Source organism: Papio anubis, chromosome 14, assembly GCF_008728515.1.
Source record: "Papio anubis isolate 15944 chromosome 14, Panubis1.0, whole genome shotgun sequence".
Classification (NCBI taxonomy): Eukaryota; Metazoa; Chordata; class Mammalia; order Primates; family Cercopithecidae; genus Papio; species Papio anubis.
The window spans coordinates 91,363,728-91,387,655 of NC_044989.1; the positions used below are offsets into that span (position 1 = coordinate 91,363,728).

Consider the following 23,928-nt stretch of genomic DNA (forward strand, 5'->3'; position numbering starts at 1 on the left):
CAGTTATACATGTACAAGAAAAATTTAAAAATTACAACTAATATTTACTTGCACTGTAGTTTAAAAATGTGAGAAACATGAAAAATTAAAGTGTCATTTCTTTGTAAAAAACGATCGAGAGTAGGTTGAATAGTTTGCCTTCTAGTCATGTAACTTGTGATACAGAGAAAACATAGTTTCTCTGTTTTGGAGAACTGTCACATTCCTAAGTTTGGATCCGCGGCTAATACTTTATCTTTTATTCTTTCAAGGTTGTAAAATATCTCTCAGTATTCCTTCAATGTTGTTTTTTGACGGTGTCGCTTTCTCTGGGACATTTTCAACATTTTTGTCACAACCTCTTCATGTATGTGCATAAGTTCACCTTCACTAGGGACCACTGGTTCACATCTAACGTTTATCAGCGGGGGCAGTAACAACTTTCCATAGTCTTACATTCAATTCAAATTTTACGTTGAACACTATCACTTTGCATTTCTTTGCTGTGCTTTTACCTTTGTTCACCAACTCCCTCTTTCAATTACCCATTTTTGTAAAATGGCATGTGGGTTTGTCCCTGGGAGACAAGGAGGCAACACAGCCACATGTCTCCGCTAGGTGGGCACAAAGAGAATGACAAAGGCGCAGTGACCAATCACAACAGACTTTGAAAGAAATGACGCCATTGGTCCTGAGAGTGACGTGCATCTGTTATTTCTACAGTGATTGGTGGCCTGAAGAGCCAGCAGCCCTAGTTTATGCTTTCTGCCATTATAGTTAATATAGAATGGTGACTAAAATTTGAGCTATATTGTTGGGGCATGGCTGTTTTTTAACTGTGGTAATTGAAATTTGTGCATACTGGAGCCAGGCAAGGTAAGGAATGCCTGCATAGCCAACATGGCTTCAGAATTTCATTGTCTTTGTTCTTGTTTTGTTTTGTTTCGTTTTGGAGATGAGGTCTCACTCTGTCACCCAGGCAGAAATACAATGGCGTGATCTTGGCTCACTGCAACCTCCACCTGCTGGGCTCAAGCAATCCTCCCAAGTAGCTGGGACCACAGGCGCATGCCACCACACCCTGCTAATTTTTGTTGTTGTTGTTGTTGTTTTTGATAGAGATGGGGTTTCACCATGTTGGCTAGGCTGGTCTTGAACTCCTGAGTTCAAGTGATCTGCCTGCCTTGGCCTCCCAAAGTGTTGGAATTACAGGCGTGAGTCACCATGTCCAGGCAGAATCTCAGTGTCTTTGAATTTCTACCAGGTAGACACATCTTGCCTCCCCATCACCAATTACTAGTGTTTCCCAGGAACTGTGCCTATGGGCTGCAGGAACGTAATATGGTTCCATTTCAGCACCAAAAGGGAGAGCAAGTTTGAGGGTCCCTGGTAACAGACAGGTGGGAACTCAGTCATCTGCTCACAAGTTCTGTCTGCTATTGGGTACAAAGGTCATTTTTGGCAAAAACTTAATGTATAAGCACACTGATCTAGATGCCTACGCATGGACTTTATGACAGTCATTTAACATTAAACAACCTAGGGAAGGTGAGAGTCAAACAAAGTGGCTCCATTGGGTTATGGAGTGAGCACAGCACTTGGTTCACTTGGGGTACCACGGTGGCACCGTGCCAAAGGACATTCCAGCAACATGCAAAAGCCAACACGCATGGCTGGGCATTTAGCTCAGTGGGCCCAGGACAGTCTGAGGATGGCTTCCATAGGAAATATTTCATATTCTGTGCAGACAAAGCACAAGGCATGTTACCCAAGGCTTGAATGGGTAAAAACATGGCAAAGCAGTACTGTTTGAAACACAGCAAAACGAGCACCAGCAAATAAATTGTCCCAATTATAGACAGCTAAGGATTAGCTATATTGTTTATCTAAAATTCAGTCATGTACAGTATATATCATTGCAACTAAGTTCAATAAGTAAGGCCAAAGTTGGCATCTGAAAAGACTGATCTCCCAAGTAAGTTATTACCATTAATAGTAACTACAGGAGGGACCTATGGGTATCAGCAGTTCATAAAGCATGTTATCATATCATATCTTTATCATTGGAAAAAGTATTTTTGATTCTTATTTTTCCTTTTTTTTTTTTTTTGAGACAGGGTCTCGCTCTCTTACCTAGCTAGGGTACAGTGGTGTGATCATAGCTCACTGAAACCTCTGCCTCCTGGGTTCAAGCAATCCTTCCATCTCAGCCTCCCAAGTAGCTAGGACAACAGGCATGATCCACCATGCCCAGCAAATTTTTAAAATATGTATTTTTTTGTAGAGACAGGGTCTCACTATGCTGTCCATTGCCCAGGTTGGTCTCAAACTCCTCCTGCTTTTGACTCCTGAAGTGTTGAGATAAGCCCAGCCTTATTTTTCATTCTTTAATCAGCCATCCATCCCCCAGGTTACTTTCTGGCAATCTGTGTACTGCCTGGACCATCACACCCTATCAGCCCTTACTGGGTATAGCTCTCACCGTGCGCAGGGATAAATATTTTCACGGGGTCACTGAAGGGCCCGACTCCCCCTTTTGTGACGGCTGCAATCCTCACTGTGCACGTAGCATTGTGGACTTGAACAGAGATCTGAGCTCGGCTGTTATTCTGGCCAACTTCCTCCAAGAGCTCTTTCTGGGGACAGAGAGGAAAAGAGGAAATGAAAACACTGACGGCCAGGCAAACTGCAGGCATGTCTATAGTTCCTTCTGAGGGAAGCCGTCCTGCCCACGTCTGGGGCCAGAAGACACACTTTCACAGCGTTCCTTCCTCACTCAGGCCACGGCCAATGCAACCAAAAGGCGGGTAGGGACAGGATGCAACCTCAAGTTTTGGGGGGTGTTGGCAAGCTAGGGCTATGAGGGCATGGCACTTACAGTGGTCCTAAAGAAGCTTCTGGAAGAGACGGAGCATGTAGTAGATGCACCCAGATGGTAGACAAGACTGACTCCTTAAGCCCTCGATCCTCAGAACCATCCACAGCACAATACACCAGTCACACTGTCCCTTGACACTGTCCCGCCCTTGAACCGGCATGAGTGGCCTCCTGTTCTTTGAAATTATAAGAATTTTGACTAAAATCTACCTGGAAGAGGGCACTGACACTTTTTTTTTCTTTCAGTGTGACAAATGTACAACTTGCTCAATTTTCAAAACTCTGGTTTTACTTTTATTTGTATGTTATTTAAAAGTCAATGTCATTCAAACAAAGGGAAAAAACCAGAACTAAGGGTTTATATGACACCTTTCTCCCCTTTTCCAAACCTCTATAATCATAATGTTCTCTGGTGTAGGAAACTAATTTTGTGTTTGAGCTGGCTTTTCAAATGGAAATTGTAGGGGTTGTGAAAGCTGAAACGAAGTTCTAGGAACATGTCTTTATCTCTGAATTTTGGAAATTTGATTTCAGAGACAGAAAGAAGTCTCAGGTCATGTAGGTAACAGATGTCACAGGTCATCAATGAACAGCAAAGGCAGTTCTATTGGTAACTGTATTCCCTGGTCACTCACTCTCAAGCCAGTCACTTTGCTAGTGATGGTGAAGGATAGAACCATCTCAACCCTTAAGGAGAGAGCAATCCGTCATTCATGACCAAGGGGGCACCCGGGTTGGCCATGCAGAGACTGTTTCCAAATCTAAATAGGCAGTGGACATCAGGACCCAGAAATGTCCCCTGCAGAAAAAAAAACAAGCTGTTTTTTCTGCTCCCGCACCACAATAGTCAACACAGAAGGCTTCTGTGACCTCTGGTCACCAAGAAGTGTATGAGAATTTTTCCCTACCAACAACCAGTCAGTTCCACAGCAGACACCAGCTGGGCATTCTCCAACCCAGTTCAGTTCTAACACTATCACCTGGAGATAGTGTCAGATCCCACAGGGTGAGGGCTCAGCGCCAAGAGCCTCCCCAATTTCAGATGCAAATCACAAGCCGCAGGTAGTTTGACCTGTACTTCTGACCAGCTGGCTATAAATCAGGGACTCCATGACCCCCTCCTTGAGTTTGTTTAATTTGCTAGAGTGCTCACTCTAGGAAAAGACGTTCACTGGTTTATTATTTTTTTCCTTTTTCTTTTTGAGATGGAGTCTCGCTCTGTCACCCAGGCTGGAGTGCAGTGGCGCTATCTCAGCTCACTGCAACCTCCACCTCCCGGGTTCAAGCGATTCTCCTGCCTCAGCCGCCCAAGTAACTGGGACTACAGGTGCCCGCCACCATGCCCGGCTAATTTTTGTATTTTTAGTAGAGATAGGGTTTCACCACGTTGGTCAGGCTGGTCTCAAACTCCTAACCTCAGGTGATCCACCTGCCTCGGCCTCCCAAAGTGCTGAGATTATAGGCATGAGCCACTGCGCCCGGTCTCACTGTTAAGGGTTTAATGAGATCCTTTATGTAAAACACATAGTACATGATCTGGCATGCTGCAAGTAATCAATCAGTGGTGGCTATGATTATCCTTAGATCATGTTCAAGGTGTTGCTACAGTTGGGTCTTCTTTCCCTATAAATAAATACAAAACCTTACAGAACTGACTTTGTGGTATCTTTCAAGTCTTGGTGCGTTAGAGAAAATCATCAAGGCTGTCTAGTTCCCCAAACCAAGAAGCTTATTTGACCCATTCATGGAGTTTACCTCCATGGTAGGTTTCTCCTCCAGGCAAAACGTACCTTATTTGATCAATCCCTGGGTCTCAGAAGTAGTTCAGATCCCTGGCTGGCCATGAGAGCCTTGCCTATTCCTCATACTTTAAGATAACAGGCCGGGCGCGGTGGCTCAAGCCTGTAATCCCAGCACTTTGGGAGGCCGAGGCGGGCGGATCACGAGGTCAGGAGATCGAGACCATCCTGGCTAACATGGTGAAACCCCGTCTCTACTAAAAATACAAAAAACTAGCCGGGCGTGGTGGCGGGCGCCTGTAGTCCCAGCTACTCGGAGGCTGAGGCAGGAGAATGGCCTGAACCTGGGAGGCGGAGCTTGCAGTGAGCCGAGATCGCGCCACTGCACTCCAGCCTGGGTGACACAGCGAGACTCCGTCTCAAAAAAAAAAAAAAAAAAGATAACACCAGTTCAAATGCTCTGCTCTCCTTTGACAGTGAGAAAGAGGGAGAAAAGGAGAAAGGAAGAGGCGGTGGGCACATGCCAACATCCAGGCACACAGCTCAGCTCATTAGGGGAACTTGTTAGGAGGTCAAGGTCTTGGGCCAGGTACACTGCAGCTTCCCTGAGTCTTTAAAGAAGTTGGTTCTCCGGGAGGCAGATGTTGCAGTGAGCCGAGATTGTGCCACTGCACTCCAGCCTGAACGACAGAGTGAGACTCTGTCTCAAAAAAAAAAAAAAAAAGTTGGTTCTACATATCATGCTGTCTCAAGGCTATAAGAATCTCTGCTATGAGATTCCTTCTAAGTCTATACCCTTTGAAAACGAAGAGTAAACTAGCATTCGAGCAATAAACCCAATGAGCTCCATAAAAACCGCACGTATAAAAATGTGTCTCTGCCTAACGTTTAGGCGATTCTGGGTCAAAGTTAAACAGATTTATTTTCTGTTGAACTTCAAAGAGACTTGAACTTGCCAGTATACATGTTGGGCCTTCAAGGTGGTATAATATGCAATATTTTATAACTCTATTTGCTCACTGAACTCTTTTTTCACAGAAGATCCACAGACACTTTATGGGAATGAGGGTGGGGTGGGAAATACTAGTCCAACTTAATAAAAGACTGTCCCATTCACAGAGAGAAATTCTCCAGCTGGTTTAGATGGTGTAGCTGGGCCCACAGATCAAATCCATAGTGTCATAAGTGCCTACAAAGCAAGGTCAAGGCCCTGTGTTCAGACAGTACAAAGACGAGCAAGACCTGCCTCCAACTTCAAAGAGAACACATTGTATTTGCTCCTTATCTTTGGATTTTAAGCTCTGATTTGGAAGGCAAGTAATTGCAAGAAAAATAGAACAAAAAAAGTAGGTATCATCATTGAGATATAATAAATATCCATACAGTAAAGATCAAAGGATTCTTAGTCTGAAAGTGACATGACCATTGTGGGAACGAAAGCTACAGACCTGTCTGCAGTGTAACTGCAACAAGCCCAGCAAAAATGACTGCCAAGGAAGTTCTGAAATTGCATGCACACGAAGAACCCCACCCTTAATTACAGTTATAAGTGAGAAATATCTTTAAAAAGTATCCAACTGCTCTGTCCTGCATAAGGAAGTAGCTTTAGTATCAGTTATCTAAAAATGAAAATCAAAGGATAATTTTGAGACAAAGTTTTGTCTAAGCTTTGCCCTTCTGAGATGAAGGAAATTCAAGGAAATCAAAGTGACGGATGCCAAGATCATCTCAAACTTCCTTTTGGGTGTGGATTTCAGGGCACTCCCAGGGTCCGCCTTTCTTCTCTGTTCTTATTTGCCCCCAGTTTTGGATCATAAGCTTGACACTTAGCTGCATCAGAGAATGTTTTCCAAAGTAAAGTGAGCCACTGGGTCTTTGTTGTCACAAGACTGTCATGATGCATAAAGTATAGTGCAAAGCCCAATAAATGATCTCACTGGCATGATCTGGCATCCCCAAGGAGGTAAGTGACTGGAAAGGTCACGGCCCTAACTGTGGCAGTTCTGTTCTCCCCGCAGAGGGGACCGTTCTGAACAAAGGGCAAAGAGAACGCACAGCCTAGCTGAGTGCTAATGGCATTTAGTGCACAAGGCTCTCCAGCCACAGTCATTCATGAGGTTTTCATCATTGCTGCCCTTCAGAACGCCTCAGCTCAAGAGGCCTCCTTCAGAAAAGTAGCTTTCGCCCATGCCAGATGTAGAAGGAGAAAGGATGACCTGCAGCTCTTTAAACAAACTGGCTTGTTTTAGACAGCCTAAGTGTCTGCTGGTAATCACGATTTTCTGCCAAATAGAGAAAGATAAAATTCCTGCTGAACCTTTATGTTTAGTGCAGCTCTACCAAGCATTCAGCATTGTGAACAAAAGCCTTTCTCTCAAAGAGGCATTTGATTCCTGCAACTCAGCCAATGGAGAAATGCAGTTAATCCAGAGGCACCTTGCACAAATGCCTTGAGACAAAAGACAAAAGGAAAGGCTGCTTCTCTCACAACTGTGACTTTTAAGCGGGATTGCCATTTAAAATTAATAAATACCATGATCATTTACTATGAGGCAGAACAACATGGACTTCTAAGCCTTCTTTTTTCTCTACTTCCATCACCTATTGCGTCCAACAGTCTGCTTCCTGATAGGTAAACTGAGGCAGGGAACTCAAAATAAATTTTAAGTGTCCTTTCAGAAAATGGCAGTTTTGATCAATGCTGGATGATATGTGGCTAAAAATGATTAAAACAAAGCTTGGGCATCATTGGTGGGTGCATCCGCTCACCCACTCACCCTGTTCATCTCTATATGGAGCATCTGTATGTGATGCTCCATATAGATGCCATTAAGAAGCTAAAATTTGGATCTATGATATGGTTTGGCTGTGTCCCCACCCAAACCTCATTTTGACTTGTAGTGCCATAATCCCCACATGTCATGGGAGGGTCCTGGTGGGAGGTAATTGAGTCATGGGGGCAGGGTTTTCCTGTGCTGTTCTCTTGATAGTGAATGTCTCGTGAGATCCTATGGTTTTATAAAGGGGAGTTCCCCTGCACACGCTCTCTTGCCTGCCACCATGTAAGAAGTGCCTTTGCTCCTTCTCTGCCTCCTGCCATGATTGTGAGGATTCCCCAGCCATGTGGAACTGTGAGTCCATTAAACTTATTTTTCTTTAGAATTACCTAGTCTCAGGTATGTCTTTATTAGCAATGTGAGAACAGACTAATACAATTTGTTACCAGGGTTAGATTGATCAGGAATACGGCAACACAGAAGAAGCATGCTTTCCATGATCACAGTAAAGAAGAGACAGACTTGATAATGAAACCAGTGCATCTGCCCTTCCATGGATGTTCTGTGTCACAAAAGGAGGCAGTATTACCCTACTCTCTTCCTTTCCCAGGTGGGAAGGGAACCTGTCTAGAAGCTGCCCACCTAACCACACCCAGGCATCATCACCTAGCTGCCTTTCCTGCTGCTGTATTGGGTCCAGGGTTCACATCATAGCAGTGGTCTTTAGACTTCATATAAATCAAAATCAAATGTCCCTCTGGGTTTGACTGGAGTCATGCCTAACAAAGTCATTGGAAGGGCACTGGCTGGTACGTAGGGAGGGAGCCACTATTTCACAGGTAGATTCCCTTTGCCTTTTGTTTGCCACTGTGAAATGAAACCAGTGCTTATACTAGAGAGTCTTCACTGAACTTGCCAGCTTTAGCAAAAATCTAAAGGATCTTGCCAGCTTTAGATTGATTATAAGGCAGGAATTACCTGACATATTGATGCTCCCCCACCATACCCCTACCCAGTTCCAAGCACACACAAGGTTACTTATATCAGCAAACTCAATGTAATTATTCATAAAAGAAGAATCATCTAGGTCATCATCATGATCTGTAAGTCTCAAGTTGTGCTCCTGAGTTCATGCTTATCATTGGCTCCCTTGCTATCAACCAATTTCTACCTGCCTTGGCCTCACTTTCAGGGCCCTGCATTTTAGGGTCAGAACTCCTCAATCCAGCTTCATCTCACACCTTGCTCTCACAAAAGGGTTATGTTCCAGACCTTCAAGTGAGTCAGAACTTACAGCTGCCATATTGTGCCTTCTCTCATGTTATCTTTTCCCATCTGAGACTCCTCAAACTTCATCTGCCAAGATTACTCTAAGCTGTGATGGTTAATATTATGTGTCAACTTGACTGGGTGACAGAGGTGCCCAGCTATGTGGCTGAACATGATTTCTGGGTGTGTCTGTGAAGCTGTTTCCAGTGAGATTATTATTTGAAATGGGGGACTCACTAATACAGACTGCCCTCTCCAGTGTGGCTGGGCCTCATCCAATCCATTGAGGGCCTAGAAAGAACAAAAGGTAAAGAAAGGAGGAATTCTCCCCTTTTCTTTTGCCTGAATGCTTAAGCTGAGACATCAGTATTCTCCTATCCTTGGACTGAGATCTACACCACTGCCCCTGTTCTCAGGCCTTCAGACTCGGACTGAATTACACCACTGGCTCCCAGGTCTCTAGCTTCCAGACGGCAGATCGTGAGAAGTCTCAGTCTCCGTAACTGCATGAGTCAATTTCTCATCATAAATCTCCTTCTATACATACGTGTTCAATTAGCTGTTTCTTTAAAGAACTTTGACTGACACATAAGTCCAATTCAAGTACCACCTTTTCTGGGACAGGCAGTCTGCCACAGGCTCCAAGCATCTTTGTTCATCCTTGCTGAGCATGACAAAGTGCAAGGCCTAACCATCCCCAGCCCTGAGCCATGCTGGGGCCGGTCACATGGGCAATGAAGTAGGTCAAGGTGGCCACAGCATGACGACTGTGCAACTGCACAGAGGATCAGCTTGTTTGCTGCTCACTACACAGGGTGCTGAGCCCTTGACCCTGGTACCCTCAGGTGCACAATCCACCAAGTGGATACATCACATTGCCCAATGGGACTTGGTGGGGCAGGGAACCTGTGCCATCTGGCTGATGCACCTGGTTATGTGCTATGCCGTGTCAGACTGCATGTCCTGATCCAGTAAGTCTCATGTCTAATTTCGGCTTGTCTGCAGCTGTGCCAGGCTGGCCAGTGAGCTTGCTTAGTCCCTTCCTTTGGTGTCTGCTTACCTCCTGTCATTCTCTATGAGGATGAGGTTATTCCCGGATCATCTTCTTTTGCAAAGTCCCATGAAATTTCCAAAAGACCATGAATTGCTGGACTGCTAAGCCCTGTAGCTCCCTGACCTAATGCTACAATTTGGGTAGTCCACATTGTCTTCCTATAAGAGCCTGAATTCCATGAGGGCAAAAGTCAGGTGATAACAGAGGATGAAATCTATATCTATCTCACAAATAAGTGAATGAATCAATGAGTGAGGAAAGTTCCAAAAGACTCCTTAGAATTTTGTAACTGTTCAGTCACCTCTAATATTTACTATATTCTGTTCCCCTGAAAGGTGCCTTGCCTAACTCAATCACACCAGGTCTTTTCAAAACCAAATGAAAGCTTCTAAAACTGAAGTAAACCAGCAAGTTGAAAGATGATCAATCGTGCTCTTCTAGGGTTTAGACTTACGGAAATCCCTGCACTCTGCCACACATGGGATATCCGGTAGCCCACCAGTTCTCCAGCCTGCCGCTTGGTCAGAGGCTTCATCCATCTGATGTCCACATTATCTCTAGATTCATTCAGAAACACAGTGACGTTTAAAGGTGCTACTGATGGGGCTGCAAAAGAAAAAGGAGAGAAAAATGAAGAACCACAAAGCACACACAGATGCATTCTCATCTGGGTTTTCAAGTGTTTGTTTTTCAAATGCTCTGTGAAAAGCACTCAAATGAGACCAAGACTTATAGCACATTTTCACCTTCTCAACTAAGATTTTCACTGAGAAATCAATGAGTTTTAAATCAGTGAACCCTTTTAGGTTACTGAAGCCTAGAAATCCGTTTCTTAAGTAGAAAATGTCAGCCAAAACAGAGCGAGACCCTCTCTACAAAACGAAACAAAAAACTAAAAAATTAGCTGACTGCTTGGTGCACATCTGTAGTCCCAGTCCCTCCAGAGATAGAGCCAGGAGGATTCCTTGAGCCCAGGAGGTTGAGGCTACAGTTAGACGGGATCATGCCACTGCACTTCAGTCTGGGCAGAAAAAGCAAGCAAGGAAGAAAAGAAGGAAAGAAAGAGAAAGAGAAAACAAGAGAAAGAGAAAGAAAATCAGAAAACGTTGGCCAGGTATGGTGGCTCATGCCTATAATCCCAGCACTTTGGGAGGCCAGAGGGAGAGGATTGCTTGAGGTCAGGAGTTTGAGACCAGCCTGGGCAACATAGTGAGACTCCCATTGCCACTAAAAAAAAAAAAAAAATTAGCTGGGTATGATGGCACAGGTCTGTAGTCCCAGCTACTTGGGAGGCTGAGGAAAGATCACTTGACCCTGGAAAGTCAAGGCTGCAGTGAGCTGTGATTGCACCACTGCACTCTAGCCTGGGCGACAGGGCAAGACCCCATCTCAAAAGAAAAAAAAAAAAAAAAAGGACATTTCACGAGCACCTAAAGTAAAACAGCAAAGAAGAGGAAGGCAGGGAAGGAAGGGTGGGTGGTGCTCTGGACTCCTGGGGAAGTGAAGCAGACACAACTTGAACAATGTTCTCCACGACAAACCTGTGGGGCAGAAGGTCAACACAGCCAGTTGGAGATCAGCTTGGTGGCATCTGAGATGCACAAGGTAGGAAACACTGCTGAGCTCAGAATGCAGCCACCATTTTAAAGTCCAGAGGCAAGTTACTGACGATCTGAACAGAGCTAATCTGTCAACATATTTAAAAAGTGCGTGCGTGTGTGTGCGTGTATGTGTGAGTGTGCACATGAGTGTACGTGTATAAAATAATTTGGGAAACAAGATCATTACTATAGTCTTTTTTGGGAGAGAAGAACTTAACTATATCCACTAAAATTGAAAATAATATGCTCTCTGACCAAATATTTTATTTCCAGGAATTTAACCTGTAGGTGATATTATATTCATTGCAGCATAATAATGACAAACAGAAATAAATGCAATGCTCGGTCAATAATTATGACATAACCTGGGAGGCGGAGGTTGCAGTGAGCTGAGATCATGCCACTGCACTCCAGTCTGGGCAACAGAGTGAGACTCTGTCTCAAATAACAATAATAATAATAATACAAATTTTGATACATTTTCCAATGGAATACTTAATTACCTGGCCACTGGAAAGAATTAAGTATATCACATGTATTGATATAAAAAAAAAATCCAATGGTGGAAAAAATCAGATTGTGAAAAGTATATAGATCTATTTTAGAAATTTGTAAAAAAACTTCTATATCTAGAAAGAATAATAACAATTGGAATAATATACCCAAACTGTTGCATGTAGTTGAATGAGGGGAGGTTAAATTATATATTTCAGATATGTGTGAAAGGATACTATAACCCTCTTTTTCTCTGCTGATCCCAGAAACAGTAATCATGAAGTTAAAATGAATTTCAGCTTAGAAAATGCCACACAACTGAAGCTGCCTATGAAATCAGTCACACACTTTCAAACCTGTTGTAGAATTTGTGGATAAATATGGCCAACACAACACGTCTGTATGTCTGCCTCCTCCCAAAACCCCTCTATGATGGCAATAAAGAATTTGAAAAGATATAAACTCACAAGGCAAAGAGGAGTCAACAGTAGAAGAGAGATTTCAACACATATTTGAAAGCTGAAAAAGAGACGAAGAAGGTATCGTTAACTCAGCAAGCCAATGTTCCCCCAAAGAACCACAGAGCAGCTCAGAAACTGTGGGCCCAGGTAGTAAAACAGGGACTAAAACTGGGAAGAGTGATTGGAAGTCTGATTAAGAAATAGTTGCTTCTCAAAGTCCGTCTTCTCCATGCCTACACACCTGGCAAGTATGCCCTCAAATAGCCATAGGACACAGGGTGATTTCTTCTCTGAAGCAGAAAGCCACTAAACTTAGAGCACCTGTAGAATGGAGGCATGAAAAGGAGCCAGGCTGAAACCTGGGAAAATAAGTGAAAGTTTACACACTAAATGGCAAGGACTCTACCTTCCCTTCCCACCCACCTGGCTACTAGAATATCAGCAGCCACGTTTAATTCCTGGGGCAGGAGACTTCTTTTCTAGAGGAAGTCAGCGGCTACAGAGGAAAGAAACCAATTTTGACACTTGGGAGTATCTGGATCAAAACACTTAAGGCATCTGATAGTGAAGCCTACAAGCTCTGCCCAAGTTCCAGTCAAATCAAGGACTCTTCACCCTTCCATAGGAACAGACAGCAGAAATTAGCAGAGGTCTGGGGAAGCCCCCCGACTGAATGTCAGGGACCAAAAAAACCACACAGAACAGAGGGCTTAGAGGAGACAAAGCCGGTGTAGGGAACTAGAGAAAACTAAACACAAACAAACAAAAAAGAATTGAGATATCCAGAAAAGGCTCTCATGATTGAGAACCAGAAAACAATTTTCAATGAAAAAAACTTGAAATTAGCAACATGATAAGTAAAATAAAATATTTAACAGAAGAAGTGGAAGACAAATCAAGTACCTCTCCAAGAAGGTAGAATAAAAGGGCAAAGAAAATAGGCCAATTTGAAAAAAGAAAATTGAGGAAGCAATCAAAGAGGTCTAATTAACAATTGTCTAACACAATTTCTGGAAAAAACAGAGATTGGAACATTTCCAAAGGAAAAACAAAAGTTTAAGGACCAAAGGACTTTCCAGATTTCCAGATCAAAGGGCCCACTGAATGCCCTTGATAATGACCAAAACAAATTGCACATCACAGTTTATCACAGAACCAGGATTAAAAAGATATTTTAAAAACTAAAACTGAAAAACAGTTCACATAGAAAACTTAAGTATCAGAATTTTCCACAGCCACCCATGAAGCTAAACAATGATACGAAAACACCTTTAAACTTCTGAGGGAAAATAATTTCCACCTAAAATTCTATATTTGGAAAAATGACTAAGCCAGTATTACATAAGGACATGCAAGTTCCCACAATCTTTACTTTTTACGTATACATTCTGTGGAAGCTAATTGAGAATGGGCTCCATGAAAACGAGGGCATAAACTAAGAAAGGCAAATACCCAGGAGAAGGCACCAGAATCCTGAGGATGCCTCTAAAGGAAAACAGAAAAAGAACCACATGAAACAATTAAAGGTAATGGTATCCAGGCCTTGCACGGGGTAAGGGAATAGTGTCTGTTCCTATCAATCAGACTGAAAATCTAATGATTCAAGAAGCACTGAGTAGGGCATACAGAATGGTCTTGTGTCAGCAGTGGGTAATAACTGAGTAGGGCATACAGAATGGTCTTGTGTCAGCAGTGGGTAATAACTGACCTGAGACTGAGCCTTGCTCGGGTTCTGCCTAATAAATCTTAAAAGCAAGACCCTACAGGATTAAACTGTTTCCCACTAGCTTAGCTGTGTCTCAAAACAAAGCTCACTACTTATAGAAATACAAGAATATCTAGCATCTAACATCGTAAAATTCTCAATGTCTGTAATCCAGTCAAAGATTATCAGGCATGCAACGAACCTGAAAAATACCACCTACAGTGGAAACATAAATGATTCAGTTGAAACCACCCACACATAACATACATGTTAGGACAGCAAACAAAGACATTGAAACAGTTATGAAAAGGCTGGGCACGGTGGCTCATGCCTATAATCCCCACATTTTGGGAAGCTGAGGTGGGAAGATCATTTGAGGTGAGGAGTTTGAGAGCAGCCTGGGCAAAATAGTGAGACCCTGTTTCTACAAGCAAACAAACAAAAAACACGCCAGGTATGGTGGCTCATGCCTGTAATCCCAGCACTTTGGGAGGCCAAGGCAGGCGGATCAACTGAGGTCAGGAGTTCAAGACCAGCCTGACTAACATGGAGAAAACCCCATCTCTACTAAAAATACAAAATTAGCTGGGCGTGCTGGTGCATGCCTGTAATCCCAGCTGCTCGGGAGGCTGAGGCATGAGAATTGCTTGAACCCGGGAGGCAGATGTTGCGATGAGCCGAGATTGCACCATTGCACTCCAGCCTGGGCAACAAGAGTGAAACTCCGTCTCAAAACAAACAAAGAAACAAACAACAACAACAACAACAAAAACAACAAAAAACAAAAAATACCCAAAACACACACACACACACAAAAACAAAAACAAAAATTAGTTGGGTCTGGTGGCATGCGCCTGTAGTACCAGCTACGCAGAAGGTGAAGGCGAAGGTAGGAGAATTGCTTAAGCCAGCAGATCAAGACTGCAGTGAGCTGACTGGCACTGCACTCCAGCCTGTGTGACTGAATGAGACTCTGTCTCAAAAAAGGAAGATAAGAAAGAAAAAAAAAAGAAAAGAAAAGTAATTATAAGTGCATTCTGGATGGTCCAAAAGTTAGACACAGAAAAATGCAAAAAAGAGATAAAAATTACAGTGTATGAGATGAAGTATAAACTGGATAGGACTAATGTCAGATTAGATACTGCACCAAAAAAGATGAGTGAAATTGAAGATATAGCAATAGAAACTAGCCAAAATAAAATTAGACAGAAAAGAAGGGGAAAGCAGTAATAGATCATCAGTGAGTTATGGGACAACTTCAAATGATGTAATATATATGTAACTGTAGTCCTTACAAAAGAAGATAGGTGGAAACAGGAAAAAAATGTAAAGAAGTAATGGCCAAACTTTTTCCAAATTTGATGTAAACAACAAATACAGAGACCCCAGAAGTTCAATGAACTCCAAACACAAGGAATATAAATAAAATTACACCAAAGTATGTCACAATTAAATTGCTCAAAATCAGTGATGAGGGCGAAAATAGGGACAAAAGACACATTACATACAGAGGAACAAAGTTAGGATGACCACAGATTTCTTGTGGGGAAACAATGCAAGCAAGAAGATAGTGGAGCAACTTCTTTTAATGTACTGAAAGTAAAAAACAAAAACAAAAACAAAAACTAAACTAAAACTGTGAACCTACAGTTCTCTACCTCATAAAAATACTTTTCAAAAATGAAGGCTAAAAATAAGAACACTTCAAAGGTAAAATAAATATTTTTCCCCAGACTACAGGAGCTGAATACCACACCAGCAGATACACACTACAAGAAATGATTTTTTAAAAAGTTCTTCAGGAAGAAGGAGAATGATGCCAGATAAAATATAAAGACCAAAAAAGGAAGACCACTAGAAATGGTAACCATAGGCATAAACATGTGTTTTTCCTGGTTATGTAAATCTCTCTGTAAAAGATTAGTGACTGAACAAAAATAACAACAGTGTAGCAATGGTTTTTAAGACACATTAAAGCAAACTCTTTGACAACAGCCAAAAACATCTGAAGGAGAAAATGGAATATATGTGAAGTGGTATAAATCGAAGGTACACTGTGATAAGTTAAATATGTATACTGTGAATCCTAAAGCAACCATTAAAAGAACAGAAAAAAAGCTATGGCTAATAAGCCAAACAAAGAATAAAAAAAAGAATCATAAAAATATTAGTATTAAAAATATAAAAATATTTTTAAATGAAGAAAAAGAAGAAAAGGAGAACAAATTACAGATAGAACAAATAGAAAATATGATGCAATTAAACCTATCCATTTAAGTGATTCCATTACATCTTAATGGACTTGTGGGTTATTTTATATGTATATATGTGTGTATATGTACACATATATAATAACCTACACACACACACACACACACGCACACAGGTTTTTGTCATGGTCTCTGGCTTACAACTCCCATAGCCCTGGTTACAATCTTTTGCTGTGATGTTGGGGGCTTTACGCCTCAGGGGCAGGCCTCAGGAAACAATCTCTCTGAGTTCTTCCTGCCCTCCTTTCACGTGCCTCGATGCAGGACTCTAATCCTCCCCATCTTTCTGACTGTGGGTCACAAGACCCTTATTATCAAGGGAGTCCTGACCCATAACCTGGAGGAAGGAATGCTGACATCATGAAACTTCCACCAAAAAAGCAAGACAACAGGGTTCAGAGAGCTTCCAGGTAACTGAACACGTGGAGGTTCCTGGAGGGTGGTGCGCCCAGGGAGGACATGGAAGCTCCACGCCCTTTCCCTCTATACCTCATCCTCCACATCTCTTCATTTGTATCCTTTGTGATATCCTTTATGATAAACTGGTAAATGTAAGTACTTCCCTGAGGTCTGTGAACCGTTCCAGCAAATTAATGGGACACAAAGCTGAGGTCATGGGAAACACTTGGTCAGTCAGAAGTTCCAGAGGTCAAGATTTGTGATTGGCATCTAAAGGCTGGGGTCGGGGACGGGAGGGAGGGGAGGCCTAGGGATCGAGCCCTCAACCTGTGGGATCTGAAGCTATCTCCATGTAGCGTCAGACTGGAACTGGAGGACACTCAGCTGGTCTCCGCTGCAGAGCTGACTGCTTGCTGGTGGAGAGAAATCCTCACATATGTTGGGGTCACCGAAGGCTTCTGTATTGACTATTGTGTTGGTAACATGTATTGATTGTTGTGTTGTGAGACAGCATGTTTTAAAGTGTGCTGCTATTATCTTCTTCTATGTACAAGAAAAGATTACCTATACATAACACGGTGTGTTGTCACTAAATGCTTTTAAAGTATGGAGGAAATATCTTTGCCATTTTCATCAGTCTCCTCAATAATTTTCTCCTCCAGAGACAAAGTCCAAACAAAGCAAAGTTTCAACTCTCAGTCAGGGCACTGGGAAGGGTTTGTTGAATCACATGCCATTGGGGGCAATATACATTCTGAACCCCAGGAATTACCTCCTTCAGTCGTGCTGGCTAGAATCCAAGGGCTCACTGCAGACCAGCCTATTTCATTCATGCAGGAAACGCCAATGCTGTAATTAGCCAGGGCTTGCAGCTGCTTGATTTGATACATATGTGGTGAGGCAGAGGTGTTAAAAATCATGACTGAGCCATTACTCAGTGGATCAACTTCCTTGACCTAAACGAAGAGTAAACACGAGGACCGGGCGTTAGTAAGGAGGTGGGAATGTCAGGCACGGGGCATGCGTGTATTTGGTGCACGTGGCCCTTCCTCTATGCTGAGGGGAAGGACCTGCTTCCTTTCTGGGCACACACACATTTTCCTGCCAGCATCACTGTGTGTTACTCATGCCACTCGGACAATAACTGAACACCTGAGGAAAACACCTAAAATAACAATAAACAGTTCTCACTGTGGCAGGTAATGGAGCAAATAATTATGATGATTAGAATTCATATTATACTATAAAATAAAACCTCTCCTCTCTTAGAACTTCTTCGATTCTTGACTTCTTTCAGCTGCTTCACGGAATATGCAACAGAGATAACAGATATAATATGTGCTGACAAACCCTGAAATATTTAATATTTTGCCTTTTAAAGGAAATATTTCCCAAATTCTGCTTTTAGAGGATGGGTTTCTTTCTTTCTTTTTTTTTTTGAGATGGAACTTCGCTCTCGTTGCCCAGGCTGGAGTGCAGTGACTGATGTCAGCTCACTGCAACCTCCACGTCCTGGACTCAAGCATTCAGGATTCAAGCACTCAAGATTCCTGCCTCAGCCTCCTGAGTAGCTGGAATTACAGGAGTGTGCCACCACGCGCAGCTAATTTTGTATTTTTAGTAGAGATAGGGTTTCACCATGTTGGCCAGGCTGGTCTTGAACTGCTGACCTCAGGTGATCCGCCCGCCTTTGGCCTTCCAAAGTGCTGGGATTACAGTCGTGAGCCACCACGCCCAGTGTTTCTTAATCTTTCTTTTTATTATGTAACCTGAGGAACGCTGCTCTTGCCTTGAGGCTAACTTTATTTTATTTTATTTTATTGTTATTATTATTACTTTTCTTGAGATGGAGTCTCAATCTGTTGCCCAGGCTGGAGTGCAATGGTGCGATCTCAGCTCACTGCAACCTCCGTCTCCCAGGTTCAAGTGATTCTCCCACCTCAGCCTCCAGAGTAGCTGGGATCACAGGTGCCTGCCACCATGCCTGGCTTTTTTTTTTTTTTTTTTTAAAGTAGAGACAGGGTTTCACCATGTTGGTCAGGCTGGTTTTGAACTCCTGATTTAAGGGATCTGCCTGCCTTGGCCTCCCAAAGTGCTAGGATTACAGGCATGAGCCAATGCACCCATCCTGAGGCTAATTTTAGTGTGGCCTTTATTCTTAACCCCTTCGACCCCAACAGAAATTCAATTCCAGAAGCACACACAGGAAATCTAGATTCTTGGCTTTTTTTTCTTTTTTTTTGATGGGGAGATATAGGAAAGGGTCATTTGCCCCTCCTCCAGCAAACTTTTCTCCAAATCTCCTTTAAACATACTGCCTATCTTTCCCTCCATAACTCCACTAGTCTCTCCACATCCCTCTCCAAATCTCTGTATGCACAGGCAAGAGAGGGCGATTCCCAGCACAAATCTAGTCCTGGGTGAAACTTCCATCTCTTTCCTTGCATACCTCCTGTCTGGGTATGGGGATAAGGGAGAGTATGGGATTTTGTTTTCCACTACATGCTTTTTCAAAATTTCTATAATATGTGGCACTTATAAAATCAGAACAGACAAAATGATATCGGGTAAAACAAGCAACTGAGAGCAATTTGGGAAAAATCCTCAGGCCACAAAATGTATTGCTGTTAATAACGGGCTTGCAGTTCTGGGCTGTGGATATACAGTACTATAATTTCAGGCTATGTGTGTTTGAATCTTAGGTCAATGAACCAGAAATAAACATTCTGGAATTCCAAATCCCCTGGCGGATAGCAGGAGTATGGTGTAGGGGCTGAGTTTCTCCTCTGACTCAGACCCCGTGGGAGACAAGAAGGTATCATTTGACCTGAGGAGCCACCAGAGGAGAAACAAGAACCCGGACGCTTGTCTTGGTGGTGGCTGTTGGCAGACATCACTTTTTGTTTGTTTCACTTTAGAGTGTGCACCTACTTCCTGGTGACCAGCCACCAAAGCGAAGGTGGAGGAAACCTTTGGCTCTCCTCCCCGCCCCACTTCCGGAGACACGTGGGGAGCATTTCCAGGCACAGGGACGCTCTCTGAGAGCACGTTCCTAGAGGAAAACAGGGTTTCTATAATAGCCCTTCTCAGTCAGTGGGTCCTCAGGGAAAAAGAGCGCATGAAGTGGCAAGAAGTACGTGGGAGAGCTCAAAATAGAAATGGAGTGTGTGGCCCAAAAATGGGTGAAGAAAAGAGCTAAGATCAGGACCAAAGGAAGTGAGAGGGTGTGTCCTGCTAGCGCATGGATCTGAATCTCATCCAAAACATTCATTTGGTCCCGAGTCAGAGTTTAAAATTATAATTTTACAAAGCCATACTTGGTCCCTTCAAAAAATGGGAATACACTGTTAATGACAGAATAGAAAAGATAACTTTTAGAGCTTGTGCCGATTAACCCCAGTAGGACTGCCAGAGAATATAAAGGACACCTCGTTAAACTTGAATTTCAAAGAAACAACAAGTAACTGTTCAGTATAGGTAGGTATGTCACGAGATTATTCGTGTAGTTTAACTGGGTGTTCCGTATTCTTATTTGCCAAATCTGGAAAGCCTACCAGAGATGGAAAAGAGAAAGGATGAACGGAGGCTCAGCTAGCCAAGGGGGACAAGAACAGAATCACCATATCCAGCACCACAGAATCCAAGATGGGCAAGAAAGGACTGGAATTTGGCCGTCTCAGGATGCTTTTCCATCTGTACCAGGAATACCCAAAACCATGGCAGAGAGAGAGCAGGTAAAGCTTGTGTGTGATCATCTTCCATCAGCAGGGGTGACCTGGTGTTTTCAGACTTTTCAACCATCCTGCCCACCTCACGTCACCCTGAGACCTGCTGTCTCAAGGTGGGGTGGTACTCTTCCTGAGACTCTCCCTGAAGCTCACCATCCTCGTGTTTCATGTCCTCTCAGGCTCTTCAAACAACACAGCGCTTTGGCAACAGTTTTAAAAAGGGCTGGCCCATGCTTCAGTTATGTCCCTGTTATATAAATGTCTACCTCAGCCTGGTCAACATAATGAAACTACATCTCCACTAAAAGCACAAAGTTAGCCGGGCGTGGTGGCAGGTGCCTGTAGTCCCAGCTACTCAGGAGGCTGAAGCAGGAGAATTGCTTGAACCCGGGAGGCGGAGGTGGCAGTGAGTCGAGATCGCGCCATTGCACTCCAGCCTGGGCAACAAGAGCGAAACTCTGTCTCAAACAAACAAACAAACAAATAAATAAATAAATGTCTACCTCTAGGGAAAGAGGCCTGGATATTTCTAAAAACAGAGCCCCAAAATAACATGAAGCAAAAACTGATAGAATGGAAGGGAGAAATAGACAATTCAAAATAAGAGTTGAGATCTCAATTCCCCACTTTCAATAACAGATGGAACCACGAGACAGAATATCAGCAAGGCAACAGAAGACCAAAGACTCTAAACCAACGAGACCTGAACAACATGCACAAAACACTTCCTCCAACAACAGCCGAATGTACATTCTTCTCAGGCGCACACAAAACTTTCTCCAGGATAGGACTTAGGTCATAAAACAAGCCTTAAGAAATTTAAAAGGATCACAGTCATATGAAGTATATTCTGCAAACACAGTAGAATAACATTAGAAATCAGTAAGGGAAGAAAATTTGGGAAATTCATAATTAGGTGACAATTTAAATACACACTTCTAAATAATCAAGAGTACAAAAAAAATTCACAAGGAAAATGACAGAAAACTTGAAATTAACAACAACAACAGGCCGGGCACGGTGGCTCAAGCCTGTAATCCCAGCACTTTGGGAGGCCGAGACGGGCGGATCACGTGGATCACGAGGTCACAAGATCAAGACCATCCTGGCTAACACGGTGAAACCCCGTCTCTACTAAAAAATACAAAAAACTAGCCGGGCGAGGTGGCGGGCGCCTGTAGTCCCAGCTACTCGGGAGGCTGAGGCAGGAGAATGGCGTGAACCCGGGAGGTGGAGCTTGCAGTGAGCTGAGATCCGGCCACTGCACTCCAGCCTGGGCGACAGAGCGAGACTCCGTCTCAAACAACAACAACAACAACAACAACAACAAAACCTTATGGGATGCAGCTAAAACAGTGCTTACAGGGAAATGTAGAATGTAAATGCCTATTTTTTTTAAATAAAAGAACACAATCAATAACCTAACCTCTACCTTACAAAACTAGAAAAAGCAAACTAAACCAAACAGAAAAAAAAGAAACAAAAATTAAGGCAGAAATGAATAAAATAGATAATAGAAAATAGAAAAAATTTACAAAATCAAAAGTTGGTTATTCAAAAAGATCAATAAACTTGACAAACTTTTAGCTGGACTGACTAAGAAAAATAAGAGGGAAAACAAATTACTAAAAGCTGGAGTGAAACAGGAGATCTTATTACTAACCTCAAAGAATAAAAAAGGTTATAACGGAATACTATGTACTATATTGCATACCAATAAATTAGATAACTAAGATAAAATGTTCAAATTCCTATAACATAGAAACTACCAAAGCTCACTCAAGAAGTAATAGAAAATCTGAATAGATGTATATCAAGTAAAAAGATTGAGCTAGTATTGAAAAAACTTTCCACAAAGAGAATAAATTTTATTAAATATTTAAAGAAGATTTAACATCAATCTTTCACAAACTCTTCCAAGAAAAGAAGGAGGAGGAGGAGGAGGAGGAGGAGGGGGGAGGAGGGGAAGGTGGGAGGAGGGGGAGGGGGAGGAGGGGGAGGGGGAGGAGGAGGAGGAGGACTTTCACACTTATTCTAGAAGGTCAATATTACACTGATGCCAAAACCAGAAAAAGCTACCACAAGAAAACTACAGACAAATTAGATACAGACACAATTAGACAGTGGTAATGGCTGCACAACTCTTGAATATACTAAACACCGTTAAATTGTACATTTTAAATAATGGGTGAATATTATGGTATATAAAATATATCTCAGCTGGGCATGGTGGCTCACACCTGTAATCCCAGCACTTTGGGAGGCCGAGGCTGGTGGATCACTTGAGGTCAGGAGTTCAAGACCAGCCTGGTCAACATGGTGAAACCCCATCTCTACTAAATGTACAAAAATTAGGTGGGTGTGGTGGCACTGGCCGGTAGTCCCAGCTACTGGGGAGGGTGAGGCAGGAGAATTGCTTGAACCCAGGAAGCAGAGGTTGCAGTGAGCCGAGATTGTGCCACTGCACTCCAGCCTGGGCAACAGAGTGAGACTACGTCTCAAATTTTTTTTAAAAAAAGTAAACTGTATCTCAAAAAAAGGTGTTAAAAAAATCAATCACAAAAAAGGCCATTCCTGGTGAGGAACTGTAGATGCAATAAGAATTCCTAACACTTACCAGTGCTTGGGAGGCTTACAAAAAAAAAAAACTGAGTAAGAATTAAGAAAGGCTGGAGGCGGTGGGTGAGGGTGGAGGCTATTTTAGGGATAATACAGGCTTTTCCTGTTCAGGGAAGGAACAGCTGTTAGATAAGAGTTGGAGGCGGTAAGAACAGAGAAAATAATTTGACTACCAAGTAAAAACATCTAGTTGTCAACACAAAATTCTTTGAGCTGAGTTGGCCTGTGTCAAGTTAACATATTTTTAACTAATGAGACCAGATATTTAGTAAACTAATTCCTGACCCTACTGTATGATTAAGTACCAGGCATTCATACTTTTAGTGGATAATTCCTGCATGTTCGGTAACCTGCTCCCAAATGGAAGAGCTGATGGTTCTGAGCGCTGCTGTAGGCATTGGAGCTTCCTGGGCTTGAGTTCTGGTTCTGCCACTCACAGGCTGTGTGAGTACTCTGAGCCTGCAGTGCTGGTGTGTTTTAAGTAAGATAATGTTTGCAAAGCCCCTGGGCCATTGTGGTCCCTTAGTAAACCGTTGTGTTACTGCCACCATTCTCATTTTTATGAAGTGAACACTCAAGAGCAGAGCTTACATCATGGGCAAGGTATCATTTTAGGACAGGTAATGGCACTGTTTCATACCCATTCTAGGCAGCAGTGAAAAATGTCTGAAGACTCCACAAGGCCTGTAATGCCCAGGATCCCCAGGTGACACTGGCTAAGGTGCTACACTCAATAGCACAGACGATCTATCTTGTGCTGGCCCTTCTGTCCTTCATGGCCACCAGCCCAGGAGGAGCCACACTGGGGAGTGGCTGGCTTCCTCAACTCCTGGTCATAAGCATGTGTCATAAGCATTGGGACCTTAAAAATGAACTCTCCCTGATCTTGACTGGGCAAGGTGGCTCATGTCTGTCTGTAATCCTAGCACTTTGGGAGGCTGAGGAGAGCGGATCA

General features: G+C 42.9%; 1 protein-coding gene across 1 annotated transcript in view; it reads right to left on the reverse strand.

The window, feature by feature from the left end:
* The window catches only part of MERTK (MER proto-oncogene, tyrosine kinase), a 133,624-nt gene that overhangs the window by 38,245 nt on the left and 71,451 nt on the right, over positions 1–23,928 (reverse strand). Inside the window, exons 7-9 of the mRNA XM_021925202.2 lie at positions 17,399–17,582; positions 10,150–10,301; positions 2,462–2,615 (exon numbers count right to left, since the gene is read on the reverse strand). Coding sequence (XP_021780894.2) covers positions 2,462–2,615; positions 10,150–10,301; positions 17,399–17,582 — 490 coding nt within the window. The remainder of the gene's footprint in view (positions 1–2,461; positions 2,616–10,149; positions 10,302–17,398; positions 17,583–23,928) is intronic.